At 42.9% G+C, this 22,039-nt stretch overlaps 2 protein-coding genes across 5 annotated transcripts in view; one reads left to right on the plus strand and one right to left on the minus strand.

The window, feature by feature from the left end:
• On the minus strand, positions 1-20,092 carry fus (FUS RNA binding protein). Its single transcript, XM_026163946.2, has 15 exons — positions 19,951-20,092; positions 18,160-18,184; positions 17,799-17,962; positions 17,528-17,720; positions 16,324-16,547; positions 16,046-16,244; positions 11,774-11,808; positions 7,552-7,587; positions 6,889-6,998; positions 6,425-6,554; positions 6,072-6,170; positions 5,718-5,856; positions 5,421-5,518; positions 1,378-1,522; positions 1-696 (listed from the first exon to the last, which is right to left on the minus strand). Exons 1-15 carry the CDS (start codon positions 19,961-19,963, stop codon positions 657-659), a joined length of 1,650 nt encoding a protein of 549 aa, XP_026019731.2. The 5' UTR covers positions 19,964-20,092; the 3' UTR covers positions 1-656.
• Positions 20,011-22,039, plus strand: part of LOC113020189 (uncharacterized) — a 6,247-nt gene continuing 4,218 nt past the window's right edge. For 2 of the 4 annotated variants that reach the window (XM_080300071.1, XM_080300070.1), the window contains exons 1-3: positions 20,011-20,150; positions 20,657-20,754; positions 20,843-20,973. Coding sequence is in view for 1 of the 4 variants with exons in the window: in XM_026163949.2 (XP_026019734.2) it covers positions 21,527-21,555 (29 nt within the window). In the remaining 3 variants the exon portion in view is untranslated. Of the gene's footprint in view, positions 20,151-20,656; positions 20,755-20,842; positions 20,974-21,004; positions 21,556-21,588; positions 21,847-22,039 lie in introns of those variants that run through there. The other 2 variants (XM_026163949.2, XM_080300072.1) reach the window with 2 other exon arrangements.

Here is a 22,039-nt window from a genome sequence, read left to right on the forward strand (position 1 = left end):
TTACTTGGCCAACACTTTCATTTGGAAAAGCAGCACGAGCACGATACAAAAACACCAATAATAAATAGTAAAAAGTTCTTGAACACAGCTGTAGAGCCGGGGCTTCGTTTACATCGCACACTGGCCATGATCAGAATGAGCTGGCATCAGCGGGCAGGTGTGGCATCTGTGCCTCTTGATCCCAAACGGTCTGAGCCGTCGTACGTCGCTCACTGACCCTGCCGAACATCAGGAGGAGGTGCCGCGTTCATCAGCAGGGATCAAAACACCGGTAACGGTGCTCACTTTGAGCACACGTTTCTCTGAAAATCTGGACAGATAGTGACGCCAGCTGATGATCTTTATTCACGTCTCAGACATAAATATTTTGAGCTGGGAATCATGCAAAGCTACTCTGACAGAGTGAAAGCGTGAAGCTGAACAGAGCGGTGATGATCCCGGAGAGTCGGGCAGATATAAAATCTGATCAATTAAAATGTTGAAGCTTGTTTTGGTAAACGACGCCCCGCTGAGCAGACAGTGTGGATGAATCACGACAGCTAACACTAACACAGGGAGAGTCACGTGTTGAATAAGGAGTGATATAAAAGGTGAGAGGGGCGGGCTGCACGGACACCTGTGCACACGTAGGTCGTCATGCGAGCGGCCGGGATGGGCTAATAGGGACGGCCCCGCCGCTCCTGCCTGCGGTCGCCCCTGGAAACCAAACACAAAGACATAAAACATCAGTGCAGTTTCCAGCCAGCGGTCGAGTTTCTCCAAGTCAACACAAACCACAGAGGCACTGCTGAGCTTGGACTTCAACAAGTCAATACTCAGACTAAGAAATAAATAAATGATTTCAAAATCAACAAAACAGATTTTTAAATGAAATGAATTTAAAAAATCTGATCAGTGGGACCAAATCTTAACCCGTGAAACCTGTTTCTCGTGTATTTACAGTCAAAACACTCCAAATCAGGCTAAAAGTGCTGGCACGTCTGGGAAGGCTCCGTCAGTGCTGATCGGTACAAACAGGTTTCAGAGCGGCATGAGCTCCATGAAAAGAAGAGGGGAACCTGCAGACTGGGAAACAGGAGCTCAGATTTTATTTAAATGGTTCATTTTCAGTTTGAACATCTGCTGTGAGTAAAATTCGAGTTTATGATTGATGACATCTGTTTTCCCACGTGTGTGTGTCTATAATCATTTAAAGCAGTTCTCCTGCTGTCTGTCGTGTGTGCAAGTGTCGTTGACTCCACCGACACTGGAAACATCTGTAAGGCCAGGGGTTAACTGTCATGATTACTCATCGATTTCCAAATGAATAATCATAAAACACTTGACGTACACGCGGGCACGCCGCCTCACAGAGCTGCCGTGCATCTTGTTGCTCACCTCACATCCATCTTGCCGGGGCCAAATCCTCCCCGCTCGCCTCCTCGGCCTCCTCTGAAGCCTCCGCTGCCGCGGTCGCCGCCGCGGCCCCTGAAGCCGCCCCGATCAAACCCCCCTCTGCGGTCTCCGCCTCCTCCGTAACCTCCTGCCAGGAAACAAATGAGGTGAGCGGGAATGCATGACTCACCAAACTGAAATGTTTCTCTGCTGTACACATATAGGTGATTACAGGAAACCAGAGTAAACCACTACAGAGCAGAAGGATTCCTTCATAAACCGCACTGTGTCTGTTATGATTTAATGCAATCATTCATTCAATATCTGCAATCTTTTACTCTAATGTAAACCTACAGCAAAGTAAAATATGCTGAAATATTAACCTCACAGCTACAAGTTTATCCTCCTGAGATGTCTTAAACATTCACAGGTCACCCTGTTCTTCTTCTCCATCTTAGATAAACTATGAATGATGAAATTCCCCTTTTTTCAAATATCATTAATTACATTTTGTTGAAAACACGCAGTTCTTTGAATCTTTGGGCTGAAGGAAGGACAATACTCGGTGTATATATGCTCAATCAACAAACATTTATTTCGGTACAATTCACAACAAGAGCATTACAACGTCCGGACGGGAGAGATGCCTGCAGAGGTTCGACAGCATGTCTCAAAATGGTGGCAACTTTCACAGACTTTTATAGCTAATCCTGGCCCCCCTCCTTGTCATAAAAGCTGCATCTTCACATGTTTTTCTAATTCTTAGTGTGTCTGGCTCCTGACCTTGCCTCCCTGTCTTTCTGTGTGAAACTGGAAGGGGGTAAAGAATGTGGTTTTATCTCTTCTGCTCAGACACCTAGTCTCCCTGTTATGGCCTTCTTCACATGATTCAGCAGTAAAACATTCTCAAGAAGACAGTGTCAGACATTCACAGCTGATCAAGGATACAGAGTAATGCACATTTTGTCTAATGAACTACAAATGATTATGTTTCTTTTATTCAAGAGTATAATAGAGACTAAACTACATACATAGCACACCATTAGAACTAAAGGATAATATATGGCCTGCAGCTGTTAAGCTAATTTACTACCTTGACTACTGGTCATAAAATGGCATATGTTTAGCTACTTGTCATTAACAATTTACAACTCAGAAGGTCAGAGCGTGTCCAGGCTGCTCAGATGCTACGATCAGAGTTTTAACGGTTCCTCGTTCTTTGTTGAATCAAGAAGCTCCTAAACTTTGGAACAGCTTCCTCTGCTGAATCTGCAGCTTGTTTTAAACGACTGCTAAAAACTCTTTTTTTAAAAAGGTTGGGTTTTCTTTAATCATTCGTGCATCATAGAATACATTTGCATGTGACAAACGGCAGCTGCAGGTTGTTTCAGTTGCTCCTGCTATTTTCTCCTTATTCAGAATTTTTACATAATTTCTGTAAGGATTAATAAAGTATTCTGATTCTTGCTGTGTGTGTGTTTGAGCACATAACTGTGTGTCTGCGTGTTACAAAGTCATCAGAACTACGCGATCGCACAGTACAAGTCGACCATCCTGATGCAGATGTAGAAACGTGGTCGCCAGAGTCTGCGAGGATGCGCTTATCATTAAAATCACGACGAGAAAACTTTAAAAATTACCAAATGTAAACTTGTTTTCAAGTCACAAACACACTACTTCCAAATGTAACAACTACTGGAAATAGAAGACATTTTTGTCCTGCAGCCGCCTCGTGTGGAGATCAGTTATCTCAGGGAGGAGTTTACGTCACCTGAATCCTCATTCTTTTTGCTTTTGTAATCCGGTAATCCAGAAACAGCGATAAGCAGCTACGCTCCACTGCAAGCATGTGTTCTTCAGCCACATTTATGAAATAGTTCAAGATTATCTCACGAACATGACCTGCGTGAGATAAATACTGATGCTAACGCGCGTTCACTCGTCATCGCTCATTTCAGCCATCAGTAGAGCTCAGAGAGCAGATCTCAGTAGATTTTATATCATCAGACAATGACATGAAATAAAACATGATTTAATCTACAGCCCGCCCACCTATCACATATCTAACTGCAGAATACATAAAAAATAAAAATGAGCGGACACATGTCTGCGTGCTCTTCTCTTTGATCAGGTAAACTACAGCTGTGCTAAACCACAGAAAGCTCCCACAGCTAAACACACAAGCAGTAGAAGTGTACACAGAGTACATCCTGAAAGCAGCCGAGACAAAGGCTTTAGGACGAACTCCAGAACAACAAAGCAGCCGGCCGGGCGAACGTCGGGGTCGGAGGGCACACTCAGCTTCTGTTTCAGTCAGACTGAAAACAAACACTCAGAACGACTGAACAACACGAACGATAACAACATGTTCAGCTTTCTCACTCCATAATAAAAGTCTGCACGTGCTCTTTTTGTTCGTGATCCGATCGATGTGATCGCATGATTTCTGTTGTTCATCCTCTGAGTGTAAAACAACTGAGGCACGAACTGAAACTGTGATATTACAGGAGACAGTGATACCCAAACAGCGCCTCACTTAAAAACCAGCTGATCGAACAGCGTTTGGTCGGCAGGAAGTAAAGTTACCTCCACGTGTGGCTGCTAATTCTCTTCTTCTGTACTGTCTTCCTCCCCTCACCACAACCGGCCGCCCCTCCCTGAGCCTGGTTCTCTCTTGAGGTTTCTTCCTGTTAAAAGGGAGTTTCTCCTTCCCACTGTCGCCAAAGCGCTTGTTCACAGGCGGTCATATGATTGTTGGCGTTTTCTCGGTTTCTTTGTATTATTGTACGGTCGACCTCAAACAATAAAGCGCCTTGAGAGAACCGTGATTCATATAAATAACAGTGAATGGAATTTAACTGAAGTGAACTTTTAGGGTATCGTGAAAGTTATTTCAAAACTGTGATCTGTGACAGGAAGTCAGGTCAGCTCACTTGGAAAATTCTGCTTCCGCTGTTTGGTGTTCGTGACAGCGTGGGTGAAGCAGAAACAGGAACAACTACACACTTTAATAATAACTACATGTGTTTTTATTTATTTAATGCATGTTTTGACCTTAACCCTTTAAGACCTACCATAGAACCAAGTCCGCCAGAGCTTATCTTTATACTTTTACATGCTGTGGAGCCATTTGTGGGAGCATTTCAAGTTGCTATACATCAATACAACTGTTACAGCCCAAATTTTGATAATATGTCTGCATTAAGTGCATAGTAATTACATAAATTGCAAAAATGTGCAATAAACTACAAAAATTGGAAATGGTTTTTGTTTTTTTTACATATATTTCTACTTAGAGAAATTTAAGAGGCTTATCCCTCAAAACTGTAAATGCAAAAAAGTTGCACAAAATAGTTTCTAACTACAGGAAATTTATTTTGAGTGTCTTCATAGTTTTATTTTTGAGATACACTAATTTTTATATACTGCAGGAAAAACAAAAATAAATATTATACTGCAAATTTGCAAAAAAACAGCATCTGCATCAAAATAAATGTTCAGCAGTGCAATTTGAGTTCTAAGCATCCCAGAAACTATTCAGAAAAGTCAAACATGACTTTTAAAAACACCAGTACAGGCTTATAAGGCCCCGAGGGTAAAAAACTAAAATTTCCATGAAAATGACGTCACTTCCGGTTTCGGGCAGGTAATGGCGGACATGCAAAAGTTCGCGCTGACCTATATTCCAACGTAGGAAGTGTTACGAACAGCTGATGGGATCGGCAAAGCGTGTTTCTGGAATATTATGTTTTTGTTGCTGCAAGCGCTTTTTATGCAGTTTTTCAAAGCTATATGTGGAAGGAAACCAGGACCTGGGACAAGCTGATGGCATCAGATGTAAGTGCAACTCCTCCGGTTTCATATGCAAAACAAATTATTGTGCTAGCTCACGTGGTCCCAGTTCTGCAGTGATTTAGAAATAGTTACGCAAAACAGAGCGTGCCCGGTTAAACACATAAAGCCTTTTTTAAGTGTCTGAGTAAACTCTGTGAGTCAACAAATGTTCACCTATTTATTTATCTAATATTTATCCAGGTGTATCTAACCTCGCTCCATGGGGGGCATCCCACCAGCATCTTCAGCTTTCGGAGCTTTGCACTGGTTACACTCATTACGCCAGGAGAAGTTCAAGTTCCCACAGTTACTGAAGAGAAGAAAGGAAGACTTTAGAAGAACTGTTATATGTTGATAACAGATCCGTAGAAAGATTACTACATTAAATAAAGGTAAGACTGAGCAAAACTAAAACATCTGGCATCATATTTTAAGCAATCATTGTACAAGATGTTTTTGTTGTGTTTTTAATTCTAATTTATTGTCATAGAGGAGTCATCAAAACTCACGGGTTTGAACACTTCCAATCTCCGGCTCGCTGCTGCCCTCCTCCACCACTGGCACCACCTCCTCCCCCTCCATTGCCACCGTTGCCTCCTGGGAAACCTCCCCCTCGACCGCCTCCGAACCCTCCACGGCCCATCGGACCTGCACGGAAGAAAACGCCACAGCATCTGTCAGCGGGACACGTGACTGATGGTTCAGTGCGAGGCTGAAGCTTTTTAATTCACTGCAAACAGTAAACGAGCATTTTTGTTACGACTCAAAGTTCACCTGTGAAGTGCACCGTGTGGTCCGACTGCTGTTTACAAGGTTATAATTTTTCACTTTATAAAACTAAAAGTAAAAAGAAAGTGACTCGCCTCCTCGCCCTCTACCTCCCCTCATGCCTCCTCGGCCTCCAAAGTCAGCTCTGCGTGTGGCAAAGGACACCTTGATTGGGTTTCCATTGAAGTCTTTACCTGGAGTAAAGCGATGAATATCAAAGGATCAGATATGAGGTATGAAATCAATAATCCTTTCTAGCTCCATATTCTTGGACTTTCCAACAGTAGCTTTGCATGAGTTACAGTTCAACATAATCCTTATTTGTCTTATACTTTAGCAGTCAGTTCCATCAAAGCCTAGTTTCCAGATACAAACCTTATAAAACCACTTAAACCACCAACAGAAACTCAAACAGTGGGGAAGCCAAAGCTCAGAGGTAATAACTCACCATCAAACCACTCGATGGCAGCTTTAGCTGAGGGGGGGTCATCGAAGGAGACCGTGGCCTCCCCCTTCAGCTTCCCCGTCTCTCTATCCGTGTACAGGTTGATCATGGGCAGGCCTGTCTTCTTGTTTACCTAAGAGGACAGAAGGAAAGGGATGAAAGTCCATGGACCAGAACTGTGAACAGCACAACAGTTCAGGTGCTGTGTGTTACCATGGAAATCAGACTAAAGGATAGAAATTCATTTAGATTCCAAATGATGAAATTCTTCTTCTTTTTCTGAAGTGTAACATAAGATTTTATGACGAGCGATCGGGGAACCAAGAAAGAAAATGGCTTCATTCCAGTTTTTGTTAAACTTTAACATCAAGCCGGCGCTTCTTTACCATTTTAACCAGTCATCTATACATGACACATCCAAATAAATGCTTTATTGATTACTGACCAAACACAAATCAATATGTTACCTTAATGATCCCAATCTGCTTAAAAAAGTCAGCCACTGATTCAACAGTGTAGTCGTCTCCCAGGCCTTGCACAAAGATGGTGTTGTTATCAGAGTTATCCTGGTCCTGCACTGTTAGAAAATCATATAAAGTGATGTAATTCAAGCAGTAACAATGGCGTAAAGCAGGGGTGTCCTTGAGAGCTACTGTCCTGGAGCTTTTACATGCATGCCTACTCCAACACAGGCGAATAAAATTGTTGAATTAGCTCTGCAGCATACCATCAAATTTGGCAAAGGCCTGGCAACAAGCCTTTCATTTGATTCAGGGGTTTCGGAACAAGGACGCATCTAAAAGCTGCAGGACTGCAGCTCTCGAGGACAGGGGATAGAGACCTCTGTGCTAAAGGAACTACCAAAAGGCTTAATTCTCTAGAAGTGTCTCTAAAAGTGCTCAGTAAATGTAGGCTTTATTATCGGAAGAAAACTAAAACAAAGTGAAAAATGTCTGCCAATTATAAAGCCAAGAGAACCATGTCTTGGTAAATTCTTGGCATAGGAGGAAATATTTGTAGTCGTTTCTTCTGAATTTATTGGCTTTAGTTCATCTCTCAGACTGACATCACACCAACGACTGAAACTGGCTTTTGCTGGTAGCTGAACAAAGAAAACAGGAAACACTTACTGAAGCCGGATCCTCCGTGTCCTGGTTCTCTTGGTCCTTAAGGACAAAAACAAACAGATGTTAGGTGTGGAAAAGGTCAGCTGTTCCATCACACACAAACAATGGTCTAACTAATAGTTAATTCATTTCATGCACACCTCATCCCCACAGGTATATCCAGCACTACTATCAAACTCTCTTTAGGTTTATCTGTCTGAACGTTTTTCATGTCTCGGCTCATTCGCTTCATCGTTATCACGCTCCACTGAGGTCAGCGAGTGGCTCCAAGTCCCAGGAACAAGTGTAAAAAACACAACCGTCCACTTGATTGAGATACTGCCTTGTAGCTATTTCTGTGCATTGGCTTTGGTCCTTTTTTTCTCCAACGAGAACAAGCAGACTCTTTGGAAAGAGCCTTAAAGGTGGTTTGTTTACATGTTGGGTTTTTTAAGAATTGCTGCAGTCATGTTGAAGCGTTTTCTTTAACACCAACATTACAGAATCATTGAACCAGTCAAACACACTGAAACACAATTGTTTTAATTTCTATGGAACAGCCCTACATGTCATTAATTGATCCCATTGGATACTTCAGTTTTCCCACAGCTCAACAAAGGATTCTTGCAAACTGCTCAAACATACGTCCTGGGAACACGAACGCCATGTTTGCCATTCTGACAATTGAACCCGCTCAGAAAACCATCTTCACCTGTGCAGGTTTTCAGACATTACCTCAAACACCTTACGAAGCGCTTCAGTGCATCAGGTCCCGTCACTTTTCTGAAAGGAACTTGGGCTCAATGCTCCCTCTTTAAACAAACACGGGACTGGTTATCGGACGCCAAAGGCAAACCGCCTGCAGGAGCAGATCTGCTCGTGTCCATCTGACATTAAAAGACTAGTTTGGGGGCTTTTTTTAATATATTGTTCTAGTTTGTGGCTGTGCAAACAAGGAGAACCAGTCTTTGGGCACAACTCACTGAGGAAACCAAAATAAAAAAACCAAAATAGAAAATAAAATCTGATCCGTAACTAACATGAGCAGGCATCAGTGTCCCAAGCTAAAAATCAAGATTTCAGTTTCCAGTTTATTTTTCACTGAGCTCATTTTCAACTATCTTTGACATTAAACAACTATCGGTTAGGGTGGAGCATCTGGCATTGGCTCCCTGAGAATCTTATGAGGAAATAATCAGGAAACTAGACACCACCCTCTCCACAATTATATCAGTAGTCGCAGATAGCTGAACTTTTATTGGCTGGATGGAAAACCTTAAGTTAATGCCCAACCCTAACAGGGGTCAATGACTTCATGACCTTTTATTTCTTTAAATAATTCAAATACAAACGTTTTTTTCTATTACATCTCTTCCACATAAGCACAATAAAAAACTTTACATTGCAGCTAAACTGAAGATTTTTCATTAGAAAGCATACGCCCTCGTTGGTGTTTGTGATGTTTGTGATGTTGTGGATCTTAAAGACATCCCACCCCAGCAATGAGTAAACTGGAAGAATCAGAACGGACCAAAACCAGAAGCCTGAATATGAGCATCTATTCTCAGATGCAGTGGTGAGAATTTTGATATGGACTTTCCTACACTAAACACATAACCAGTGATTATTTTAATTATACTAAAGCACGCCCACCTTTCTATATGATCAACCCACATCTGAGGATGTGACTAAGCATCCGTACCTCTTGTTCTATTGTTCCAAACTGATTCCAAAGTTTTCTGCAGAAAGGCGGGCAGACAATGGTGTTCGAGCCCATCCACACTGAGGACGGTGCAGAATCAGAGCCTGGGAGATTAAACCCTACAATAAACTACTCAACAATCTTTAAAGAAAGTTCGAGTTAAGTAAGTATGTATTAGATTACTACAGCCCTTCTACAACAGGGTCTCGCCATTTGCAGGAATCCCAGTCAACATCTCCAAGTAGTTTGGGCAAACAAGGCCAAGCCCTACTGAAACAATCCAAAAAAAAAGAAGTGCCGTAACATCAATCTAAAGGTCAGGATTTAAAACAAACAAACAAAACTCATCCTAGAAGCAAGTTTATTATGAAGTTTCTGTCTGAATAAATAAGAGCTCTAACTTTTCCAAAAAAATACTCTCACCAACTGAATTATTCAAAAGATGTTATGAGTCTGATCACAGATTGGTGTTTGAAAAGCTTCTTGATTGGCTCAGTCCAGTCCAGTGATACAGTCAGCACTCTGATTGGCTCTATGGTGGGAGGGGTGGCCCACCGCCATATCTGACCATGCAGAAGGCTCCCACAGATTTCTGTTCAGGATTATTTGAGCCTCCTCCTGCAATGTTTTTGTAATAGTCCCCGAATCACAGAATCACCAGTAAAACCAGTAAAGAATGACTAGAAATGTGAACACTTTTCATACTTTCAGGTTCAGCTGATTTAAAGCAGATAATTGATGGGCAGAACGTCCAGCATCTTTGCAGTTACCCAGAGATTTTTGCAAGGCATTCTTTGAACCCTGTTTTGCTCTTACAATGTCTCTAATGAAAACACCTTTCAATCAGCATACGTTTGCTTTTTCCGCAGCTGTTGTGCTGCTTCAAAATGGCCTTGGAGTGGTAATCTTTGGGTGGTGAATGACACCAATACAGACACAGTGGCCATGCGGGGTAAACACCATTTATTGCTAGAACCTTGTTGGGCGTGCTACCTGTAAATTTTAACTAAAATAATTTGGTAATTTAAATAAAAAGCCCACATTTATATAAACTCTCCGATCCGTATCAGTTTGTGCTTCTTATTAGCAGGATTGTAAACAACTGAAAACATTTCCTTCAAGAAATATTGTCCAAACAGTTTGAAGGGCTTGAAAAAAAGATGATGACTGGATTTCTTTGGGTTTGTGAAGACGTTCGCCTCTCATCCAAAAGGCTTCTTCAGTTCCCACTGCTGACCGTTGCAGGTGTCACATGAGCCGTCGTTCAGAGTAGGCATAGATGGCCTCTTTCAAACCAATGTTCATCTTGTCAAATTCTCAAATTTGACATTCTCAACATTCTCAAAATCTACCCCACTGTGGGTTAAATACCTGGGACTCTCCACCTCTTGTTTCTAGAACTGAAGGGAGTTTCACCTCCTGGATGGGAGGTGAAACGTCTTTGCAAACCCAACGAAGTCCAGTCACCTTCTTTTCGAGCTCTCAAAACTACCATGACTGGATGACTGAGAATGGTAAATGGCCTGTATTTATATAGCGCTTTACTAGTCCCTAAGGACCCCAAAGCGCTTTACATATCCAGTCATCCACCCATTCACGCACACATTCACACACTGGTGATGGCAGCTACATTGTAGCCACAGCTGCCCTGGGGCGCACTGACAGAGTCTACACAGACATGTAGTAGAACTACAGTGGAATGCATCAAGTTACCGCCATTACTACTTAATCTCTTTATGATCACAAAAGAACAAAAGCAAAACCCTCTTCAGCCTGAATGAGCATATTCTCGGATGCAGTGGTAAGAATTTAGATAGGGGCTTTCTTACTGTAATTACTTTAACAAAGCTAAAGCATGCCCGCCTTTCTATACGATCAACCCAGATCTGAGGGTATGACTAAGCATTCATGCCTCTTGTTCTATTGTTCCAAATGGATTTGCAACTGAACCAAGAATTTTCAGTTTTCATCACCGTGAGTTCCAGAGTCAGTGTCATGTGAAAAAAATTCCCAGTGTGTGCAACCCAACCAGTTTTTACCTTTCAACCGTCTTTGGTGGAAAGTACAACAGAATCAAAACATCTGTCAACAGGTTTTCAAGCCAAGCCTTAAAAACCATTTAGGGTCATTTCATCTATTTAACACGATTTGTCACATTTGCACAACACGATAAGGTAAGCAACACTTATCTCACTTCAGTCACTGAGTTTGTCACCATCCACACTTCAAATTCAAACACCGAGTGCCAGAGGAGCAGTGGAAGGGCTAATGATGCAGTTTTAACTCCCTCCGATGGACATTTCAAGTCAAACACACAAAACACGATGGGTGTTATTATCTGTACAGTCATGCTAGAGACAGTATACATCAAAAGTCTTAACATTCGCCTGACCTTCACTGTTAAATAGCTGTTTTTTCTTCAGCTTTTCAGACAGAATCAAGTTTTATCCCCCAAGCCACACTTGAAGTACCAGAGTTTGAGCTTACTCCCTTTTAGCTTTGACACACCTTTTCACTCAAGTGTTGAAGTTTTTTGTCACTTACCACCAAACTTATTGAATCCTCCACGATCGCCCATTCTGATGAAGAGGAAGAGAAAAACGACACGCATTGAAGGCTGGAGCTGACAGCGATTTCTCTCAATGGGCTGAGGTTAACCTTCACTCTCACAGCGTCTTTGCTAAACCCACCCCTCCTCGCTGGCATTGTCCAAATGTACCCTTACTGCATGTTGATGTAACCCATGGACAAGAGGCCAGTGTACAAACCCTGTTAGCTGAAATTTGCATTTCTGACTCAGAAGGTGTAAAAACTTTCAAGTTCCATTTATTTCATCATAAGAGAATTAACAAACCCAAACATCAGAGCTCTGATCCCTTGGTGGGTGCTGTTTGTTTGTTTCTTTAAAGGTCTCGGAAAACCTTTATTCACTCAACACAGGGTGTCTACAGGTATGAACGACTTCAATTTAGAACCTTCAGACCTTAAAGATTTCACTTTGAGTAACACAAAGGTGAAAACACACTGACATCAGGTCAAATTTTCATTTGTTTTTATTCCCGAGTCTGAACAACACGGCGCAGACTGCTCTATCAGCATTTTCAGCCACAGGCTTTAACAGCCAAAAGTATTTTTATTCCTATTCACGTGTGTTTGACCTTCTTTCCTTTTCGATCATTGAGCAGGTTGGACAGCAGGGCCTCTCTACCGTGCTCAGGCCTGAGGCTGGGTCTCACTGGGCTTTAACTTAAAGTACTTATGTATTTTTATCCTGAGATAAAACAGTTACTGTCTGCAATGCTTTTTACACAAAGTAAAGCTAAAAATTATACTTTTAAAAGGGTAAAATTATCCATGACATGCTTTTCATTCTAAACTGCATTATATAAATAAAACCGAACTGAATGAGGCACAATTTTTTCACCCAGCGGTTGAAAGCACTTTGATATTTATACCTTTCTATAAAATTAAGCTGGTAAGAACACGCCAGTGGAAAAGTGTGTAGCAAACCCAACCCCACCCGTTTTCTCTTCAGCTGATATCTTTCCAGCAGACCAAACCATTAGCTGCTATTCACCAGGTAGATTACACATCATTTGCTCTCGCAGGTACAGCGTCGGCTTCTAAAAATTGATGCGGTCACATTGTTGTTACCTAATTATGCAGAGGAGGCCAAAATAGCAGCTTTGTGTCTTGGAAACTGTCTCAGTGACATGATTTTAAAATGTTTGAGACCCACTTAACTGAATTCAAGAAAATGTTATTCTTCTTCAGCGGTTTTTAGAGTTTCAAGTCTTTTTTAAGGACCCGTAGACACCCTGTCTTTACACAAATTGCAGCAATTCCCAAGTGTTTGAGACTTTTCTCCAAAATGACTGATTAGTATTTAAGTAATATATCCTGTGTTATTAGAAGACTATTAAATCTGACTTCCCCATAATGTGATTTTCCAAATGATGGCTTAAGAGTAGAAAGCCAGCCTGGAGAGAAGGTAAAAGCCTAGGAGAAGATTCAAAGAGTGATTAAAGCAGAGTATGGTACAGTAAACCTGCAAGGGCTGGTGGGGAAGGTGGTGGTAACAGGTGAAAAAGGCAGGTGATGGTGATATACTGAGGTGTGTTAGTTTGTAGGCAGAGTGAAGGTCACACTTTATTCTATAGAAACATTTCAGACACAAGCAAAGATGAAAAACTCGCCGTACGGCATCTTTGGTTACCCGGTCAATGACTTGGACCAAGTAAGTAGCAGAAAATAGATCGATGGACAAAGTATTAATTACAGATAAAAAATGTATTTTAAAACAAAAAGAGTGCAAAGGGTCTGAATACTTTCTGAAGCAACTGTATACTTTACTATTTATAGCTGAATGGCATTTTTGAACTCCAGATGTGGCACAACACACATACCATTATCTTTCTTTGACGTGTTCATCCATCGTAAAACTGATAATACCCCAAAGTCATTTGTAAACTTGGATTTATCAGCTGATTAGTTCTCACTGTGGCGAATATCAAGATGACCCAGTGTGGAAGGAGATGTACAGGAAGTACACGATGGATGAGAAAATACATAATGGAATGGGAAACTAGTTTATCTGAGTCCAGCTCTAACATCATGAGGTCACAAAGAAGAAAACGAGAGACTACGTAACCTCGTAAGAAGAACAAAAACATCAACTTACCGGTTTATGCTTCACAGCTTCAAGCAATCAGTGCTGATGTTCTTTGTTCTGTACATTTAATTCATTGGCTTTACGAAGCTTTGCTCCAACCCATTATCCATTTCTGCTGTTTTAATCCAGCTTCACCCAAAACCACTGAGGCCTCTGCAAGTATTCAGACCTCTGGGTAATAACACCAATTACCCGTGGCCGTGCACTTCTCTTTTGTGCATTAGCCTTATTACAGCATCCTGCTAGTGCACCTGTAACTTTTACTAACACGTAGTTTTCCCAGTGCTGGATCAGAGCTGAGAGAATAACCAACAACAATTCACAGTAATGTGTGATGAATGAATGATATTGAATTCAGTTTTTCCTGAGCTGTTTGGAATTTTTGTGGTTGTGGTTTCTGATTTGTATCATAGCGGAGCCTTCGTTTTTACATTTGCATCTTTTCTTTTCCAAGGTTGGAATAGATGAATCGAGTCAGTGGTATTAAAACAATCATTCTATTGAAAATGACAAATCTGAATCACATCCCAGCATCTTCAGTGTGTCCCATACTTTAGGGTTATCCTAACCCTAAAAATAACCCTAACACATCCATGTAAGACTACAGCCTCATCAGCATTCATAGACAATTCCTTTGCTTTTATTTTGAAAGTGCTGGCACTGTAAACATAGCGGGCCATGCTCGCGTTTTCACAGTCGATAGTTCGATGGCCGCATCACTACTGTGTGTCACCATCACTCTGGAGTTCGAGCTGGACAGACTTGAACAAGCTTGGAGTACATTTGACTCCACCTCCGCCTGACTCCACCCTCTTGGACTGCAGCTGGTGGCAGTTCTTGTTTTGTTTTGTTTTTTTTAAACGGAGGTCCACACTAACCAGATTCTGCCACGACGCCGAGCTCACTGAGGCATCAGAGCTGGAGACGAGACGAAGTTCAGCCACGTGACGAGGATCTTATTGAAGAGGCAGCTGATAATAGCTTCCTTATTTATTGTCTCAAGCTGTATCTTTATTATTTATGAATTTGTTTTGGAATAGACAGGCGTGCCACCTGTTGTGCTTAATGGCACAAAACACTGAATGAACCCTGTCAGACATTATAGCTCCATAGAAATAACATCAATACTTCAATAATGAACAAATAATCCATACATTGGCAGTATGTGAGATTTACTTCATCCTCTCTGATCAGAGAGCACCGATCATTCTGTTGTGTTTGCACTGACTAAGCAGAACAGGAAACAGTACTTTCAACCCATGTTGCCACAAAGTAGCGCTGAGTAAGCGCAGATTTTCAAAATAAAAGAAACCGAGTTTGGCTGCAGTGTTGTTTTTGTGTTCTGGCTGTGAACCTCTCATTTTTGGCTTACTGATCCATTCTTGACCAGATTTTTTTTATTTGTTTTTAACCTCATCACACTGTCAGGCGGGTCTGCACAGGGTCAACCGGACCACAACGCAAACCACCATGAACCAAGAAAACCCAGCTGAGTGGACGTCCTCTCTTTTATAGGACGAGCTGATATCACAGCACAGATGTTGGCTTTTAAAACTTTTACCTTTGTGCTCTTAATGTGTAAAAAACACACCTGCAGGCAGATGAAATAAGCCTGTTTAAGGTCACACTTTCTCCTCGCTGCCTCCACCTTCTGTTTTCAAAGATGAGTTTCATTCACCTGTTCTTGTGAGTACTGTAATGTTTCAGAACACACTGCTTTTTTGTGGCCATTTCACGTTTCTTTTTGATTTGGTGGTAAGGTGGTCCAGTGGCCTCAGAGCAGCAGGGTCTGGGTTTGAATCTGTTTTATCGTGTGAGGAGTCTGCAAAGATGATTCACAGCTTTGGCTCTTTCACTTTTCAACCACATGTCGACTCACTGGACCTTTAGCAATGTGGTCTTCAGCGTTTTTGGGCTGGGTGGAGAGGCGCTCCACGGGATCTCTTGCAGCACTGAGGATTACATACTCTTACAAGCAGGTGAGGTCAGAGGTGTAAATATGAATCACTACTTCTTTTTTTTTTTTTTTACAGGAAAAGAAGGAAGTAGTGCGGCTCCATGTAAAACCAGATGGGTGGAGACATTAAGATGTAGCACAGCCCTGAGCTTCTGTGACTCATAAGTCAATGATTGATGACACCTACCCCATGCCTCCTCTTCCTCTTGGACCACCTCGGCCGCCTCGGTCAAAACCTCGATCGTATCCGCCACCACCGCGGCCTCCAAATCCGCCTCCACCGCGGCCCCTGCCCCCACGGCCTTCCTGACCTCCATAACCTCCATCAGGACCACCGTATCCTCCGCCTCCTCCTCCACTTATCGGCGGGCTATCGCCTCCATATCCTGAGAGAAAGTTCCAACCTCAGCAGACCAAACACTGATGTGCTTTCAATCAGTAATCAACAGCTACACAACCCCTCACCTCCACTCTGCCCGTACTGGCTCTGCTGGCTGTAGCTCGGCGGAGGAGGGGTGTTGTAGCTCGGCGGCTGGTTGTAGTGACCTCCTCCGTGCTGAGACGGTTGTGGGTGGCTTCCGCTGCCCCCGTAGTTACCACCAGGCTGCCCTCCACTGCTGCCGTAACTGCCTCCGCTCGCTCCGCTGCTCGGTGGCTGGTAGGCGGGAGCTGGCGAGTTGCCTTCATAGCTGTTAGAAAACAGGAAGTGTTAAAGACTACAAAGCAACATGGCAGCTCACATACGAGAGACTCAAACTGCAGCTGCTCAATTATGGTGAAAACCTTAATCCTGATTATTTTGTTCAATGCTGTAATCTCAATCATTCACTTGGCGGCTCATCAGCCTTTTACCGCTAAGGGCCAAAAATGATTTGACTGTAAATGAACAAACATTTACTGAACTTGAACATGTCTGAATGTCCTCAAAATGAACACAATGCAAATGAAAGCATGTTTGGCCTCCGCAGTAACAGAGGGGTAAAGAGAAGTTCAGGTGGCAGCGGACACGTGCACGTCGACACACCTGAACTAATTAAAAAGAGGCTTTGTGTGATGAAATTAGCTAAAAGGGTCACCGTCTGCAAGTCCACGCTGGCTTCAAAGGACACATACCTGGCGATCAGCAGAGAGCTGAGGTCGCCACAGAGGAAGTTTGCTCCTATAACTGGAGCGCCCCCTGCTGTACTCACATGAAACTGCAGTAACGGCGCCTTTTTAAAGTTCTATTCGATTTAAACTAGTTCGGCCTCTAGGCTGACCTATAATATAATGAAAAACAGAGCACCTGCTTTATTAGGATTAGTATCATAGAGATAAGCACTGAATTACTGAGACTGAGCTCGGCTTATGTTGTACTTTATACTGGGGACCAGTATGAACATTTGATTTTTATTACAGGAGTGTTCTGACCACCATCAAACAACAAAAACTAACTGCACTCCAAAATTATTTAAAACTAAAGACGAATGCGGCCTTTAAATTATTCTTTTTTTGACTGCTTCTATGAAGGTTCGCTAAAGTTCACCTGCCTCCATCTCCTGCTATCCCAGCATCCTCCTCTCTCACACCGCAGGTAAAGTCAGTGAGGTTTGTGGTTGCTCCTAAACACTACCGCTGTGCAGATGGGGCAGAAATCAGTGAATTAAAGGCGAGGTGAACGTGAGCATACCTCGCAGAGGATGGAGGAGGAGGCTGCTGCTGCTGCTGGCTGTACCCGGAGAATGACGACTGCTGGCTGTAGCTCATGCTGGACGGCTGGTTGCTGCTGTTATAGCCACCGGAGCTGTAGGACTGACTTGAGTGACCATACCCACCACCACCACCACCACCACCCTGGTTGGAGGATGGAGACCCGTATCCACCTGGGAAAAGGAAACTGATTCACAGTTGACTGGAAAACGGTGACTGTGGATTTGGGCGGACGTTGGGGCTTCCTCTACCTGACTGAGGATGGCCGTAGCCGCTATAGCCTCCCTGACTGTAGGAGCTGGAGCTGCTGTCAGAGCTCTGGTTGTAGCCTCCGTAGCCCTGCTGGCCGTAACCCGGGCCAGACGACGGACCGTAGCCCTGGCTAGCACCGCCACCTCCACCATAGGATGGATAGCTGCACACACCAACCAAGAATACACCGTTTCAAATTGTTTTCATTGACTTACAAAACAAAATCATTTCCACGGTTAAATGCAAGGACTTACTTTTCTTGTTTTAACCCAAATTCAAAACCTAAATGTATTTACTCTGAATGAGTATTAATGACTGAAAGCTTCATGAATGAATAAAGACATGATTTACATAACTTACCCCTGGCTAGATGTTTGGGAATAATCTGTGGGAAAAAGCAGAGAGGGTTAATATTAAAGTCAGTTTTGATGATAGCAATAAAACATCCAAACAGCGTCAGACATAATCTATAACCTCACAAACTCAACAGTAACTATATAAGACACATTTTAATGGTAATTATTAAATGAATAAACTATATTCTATCTGTAAAAACACTTTTTAAGAAGGCCACGTCACTGCTTTTTATCATCCAGAAATGGAAACTGGTAATACTTAGGCTCAGTTTTCATGACATGGACTAAAACTGATTCTCTTTTAGTCTGGGACTAGATTCAATCCATGTCCGGGAGATCTATCCAAACCGAACATAATTAACAAAAACAGACGATTTAAAGTGTTTCAGAATGCAACACTGTGAAACTATTTATGAATACATTAAAAACCAGACACCAAATCCACTGAATTCAAATTTGTCAGATCAGTCTGGATGTGGGAGAGAGACACACTCAGTACTTTTAAGATTATGCTTAAAACTTTTGTTTAGTGACATAGTTAGGGCTGGATCGGGTGATCCCGAACCGACAGGCTTCCCATGATGCACTGAGCATTTCTTCTTCGCTCACACCACTCTGCATCTTATCATTTGTTGTCTCTGCTCTCTTACCCCCAGCTCGGTGTTATGGACAAGCCTCGGGGGTCCTGATCCTCCCAATCAAGTCACTGTACTGCTGAATCCTAATGACACACTTCAGCTATAAGTTACACTAAATCACATGATAATGAAAAACACCCATATTGCTGATAAGCTGCTGCAGTGCAGCTCAGTTTAATGATGCAGTTCACATCAGTCTAGAGCTTCCTGTGCAGGTCAGAAGTATCTCTGTGTCTCATCGGTGTGTGCAGCGAGCTTTAAAGCATGACACTGCATGAAAATGGCAACACAAATGGAAATGTGACAGGATATTGTGCCCTAGTGTGTGTGTTGTGAGTTCACTGATCCAATCAAACACAGTCGCCCTTTTATAACTATAAACTTTGAGTGTCCTGTGCTTATATGTTTGGAAATATTTACGGCCTGTTTATTTATTGTTTCGTGTTTTTCTGGAATAGCAAAGCCCTCCCTGTCGGTTACCCTCCAGTTCAAACACCCAGCCTGCTGCTCCCTCCCCTCACCCCCATCAGGCAGATGGCTGCTCCTCCCTGATCCTGGTACTAACGCAGGGTTCTTCCTGTTAACAGGACTTTTCCTCACAGGGGGCCATGTGACTGTTTCTGTGTTGTTGCAGGCTCTTTACCTGACAGTATTAATAATCCAGCCCACAGATGCCAAAAAATTAATAATGAAATGTCTTTCATTATTTGGGGTTGAGTTGAACCCGCCCGGTGTAGGTGAGCTGGGTTTGCTCGGTCTCCGCTCTGATGTCCTTCTAATAAACCGAGGACAGGGGTTAAAGCAGCGCGATCGGCACAGGGGGGCGGTTACTCTGCTCGAGACCGCAGTGAGCCACCAGAAACTGGGTCAGCAGCAAAACCGGGCTAACGGCGAACTAATCGGACCGCAGCAGCTTCGGTTACTCAGAGTTAACCGAAGCTAGGCGGCGGGGCGGTCGTGCAGCCGGACAAACGGTGGCGTAAGGCCTGCATGAATTAAATGTGATAATAAAGGATGGACGCCACGCCCCCAGAGAGCCATTTAAACTGCAGCTAGCCGCTAGCTGTCCTCTGTTCACCGGCAGGTGAAGGTGATGCTATCTTTAGCTAACCGGCTCCGACGCCCAGACCCCAGACAGATTTGCCCGTTTCTCTTACCGTTAGACGCCATTTACACGGAGACAGCGCCGCTTCGGCCTTTCTCTCGGTCAAACAACGCGTCGTTGGATGATTAAACCGAAGAAGAGGACGAATCGACACGAAGCTCGACCCACTAGCGCCGCCGTCTTCAGCTGCTGTTCCTCCGCCGCCCGCCAGGGGGAGCGCAGCAGTATCGATGATGTTTAGTTTTATGTCAGGTGAAAAATGGTCCATCATCACAAGATGTGATGAGATGTGACTTCTTATAACACAAAATAGTAGTAGATTAATAGTAATGATAGTAATACAGTATCATTTTAATAACAACAACAGTAAAAATCATTTTTAATCATTTCCTTTCGTTTTTTCTTCAGAAGGAAAGTGAGTGCATTTATGGTGATGGAAATAATAGTTATGACAAACCTAGTTTGAGTAGCAAACATAATTCTAAAATGCTCTATAAGTCATTTCCACCCATCCACCATGGGGTCTTGTCCTGAAGGTCAGAGATCAAAATCTTTCTGGGGGTTAAAAGCCATAAATTGGGAATCTATTTAGGTGTCAGTCCAGTCAGAAAACACACACTGTGGACTTGATAAGATAAGATAGATTCCATATAATTTAGAGCTGATTTAAATTTGTAAACACTGGATTTTATGTGTGAGGGCAGATTATTCCAGAGAAAACCTGGTCACATTTCAGGGGGTGTTTCTCTGTCCTTTAGATCTCACTGCTGAAGGAGAATCCATAAAAGTGGCCATCACTGCATTGAACATGCATGGACAAAGGAACAAGTGCCTTCATTTGGATAGCGGGAGACCTGTGAGAGCAAATAAATGCATTCAGTTTCATCAGAAATGTTTTATTCTGAAGATACAGTAAATTAATTTTTTTATTTTCCATCTAACAGTCCAGGAGTAAAAGGCAGGTCTGCACATGATAAAGCAGGATCACTTTCCTGAGAGAAAATGTCAAAGTAAACCCGTCTGTTTTCATCACCGTGGCAACATGTTTCCACAGAAACAAGCTTCATTATCACAGGTAAGTCGCTACAGAGCAGGCGTGATTCCTGCTGTAATGATCGAACACATCTCTGTCAGCTTTCTGTATATGAGAGCGTCCTGTGTGGTGACTGTGCTGAGGTCACCACATCTGTGATTTTACTACATGTTCACTGTCAACAGGAAGAAACAGGCAGTTTGTCTGCGGGGGTTGCCATGGTCGTGTCCCTTTCAGCGGTCTGGGAACTTGGACTTGAGTCACTGGTGTTTCCTAGTTTTCGATTCTTGTTTCTTAGTTCTTGTGACGCCATCTTTGCTTCCTGTTTTTACTGTGTGATCTTTCCAGAGATGTGTTTCAGGTCTACGGTTGGTTTATTCGTTATCGTTTCCTCGTATATTCCTCCCTTCTTTCCTGTCTGTTTTCACTGTTCCCTCTCCCTAAGTCTTTTATTGTTTCCAGTTTTTACTGTTTTACTTTTGGATATTTTTGTTTCCTAGTTCTGGATGAAGCATCTTTCTGTCTTTTTGGGCCTGTTAAGCAGGCACGTGCAGAGGGGGGGGCTAGAGGGGCTTGAGCACCCGCCCCTTTCCTGATGGGTGCCCAAAGTGCCCTTTTGTTGAGGTAACTTTTTTTTTTTTAAATTATTATTATTTTTTATGTGTGTGTGCGTGCGGAGTCCTGTCTGTGCCCCTCAAAAATAATATTTAACTATTAATCACAGTTTTGCTAAATAAAAGGATCTGGCTTGCATCAGTCACATGATCACATTTAACCAATGATCGCCCTTGACGGCAGAACGCGCTGGTTACGAGCCGGGAACGAGCTCACAAAGAGCACGCGCATTTTTAGCGGTCCGGAGCTGTAGGAGAAACACGAGTTAACTCAGAGACACAGACTGATGCGACACAACCAGTAAGTAGGTGTACAGCGCACACTGTAGTGTGTAGCACACAGGAGTATCAGCTTATTACGTACACGTTGGTAAGATGTCTTGTTGCAACTGACGAACTGAAACAAACGAGCGTGCTGTGTGTGCAACAGCGCGACAAACATTACCTGTCCTTTTATTAACTACACAAGTAGTGCTGGTCACAGCTGCTGGCTA

Source organism: Astatotilapia calliptera, chromosome 4, assembly GCF_964374335.1.
Source record: "Astatotilapia calliptera chromosome 4, fAstCal68.1, whole genome shotgun sequence".
Classification (NCBI taxonomy): Eukaryota; Metazoa; Chordata; class Actinopteri; order Cichliformes; family Cichlidae; genus Astatotilapia; species Astatotilapia calliptera.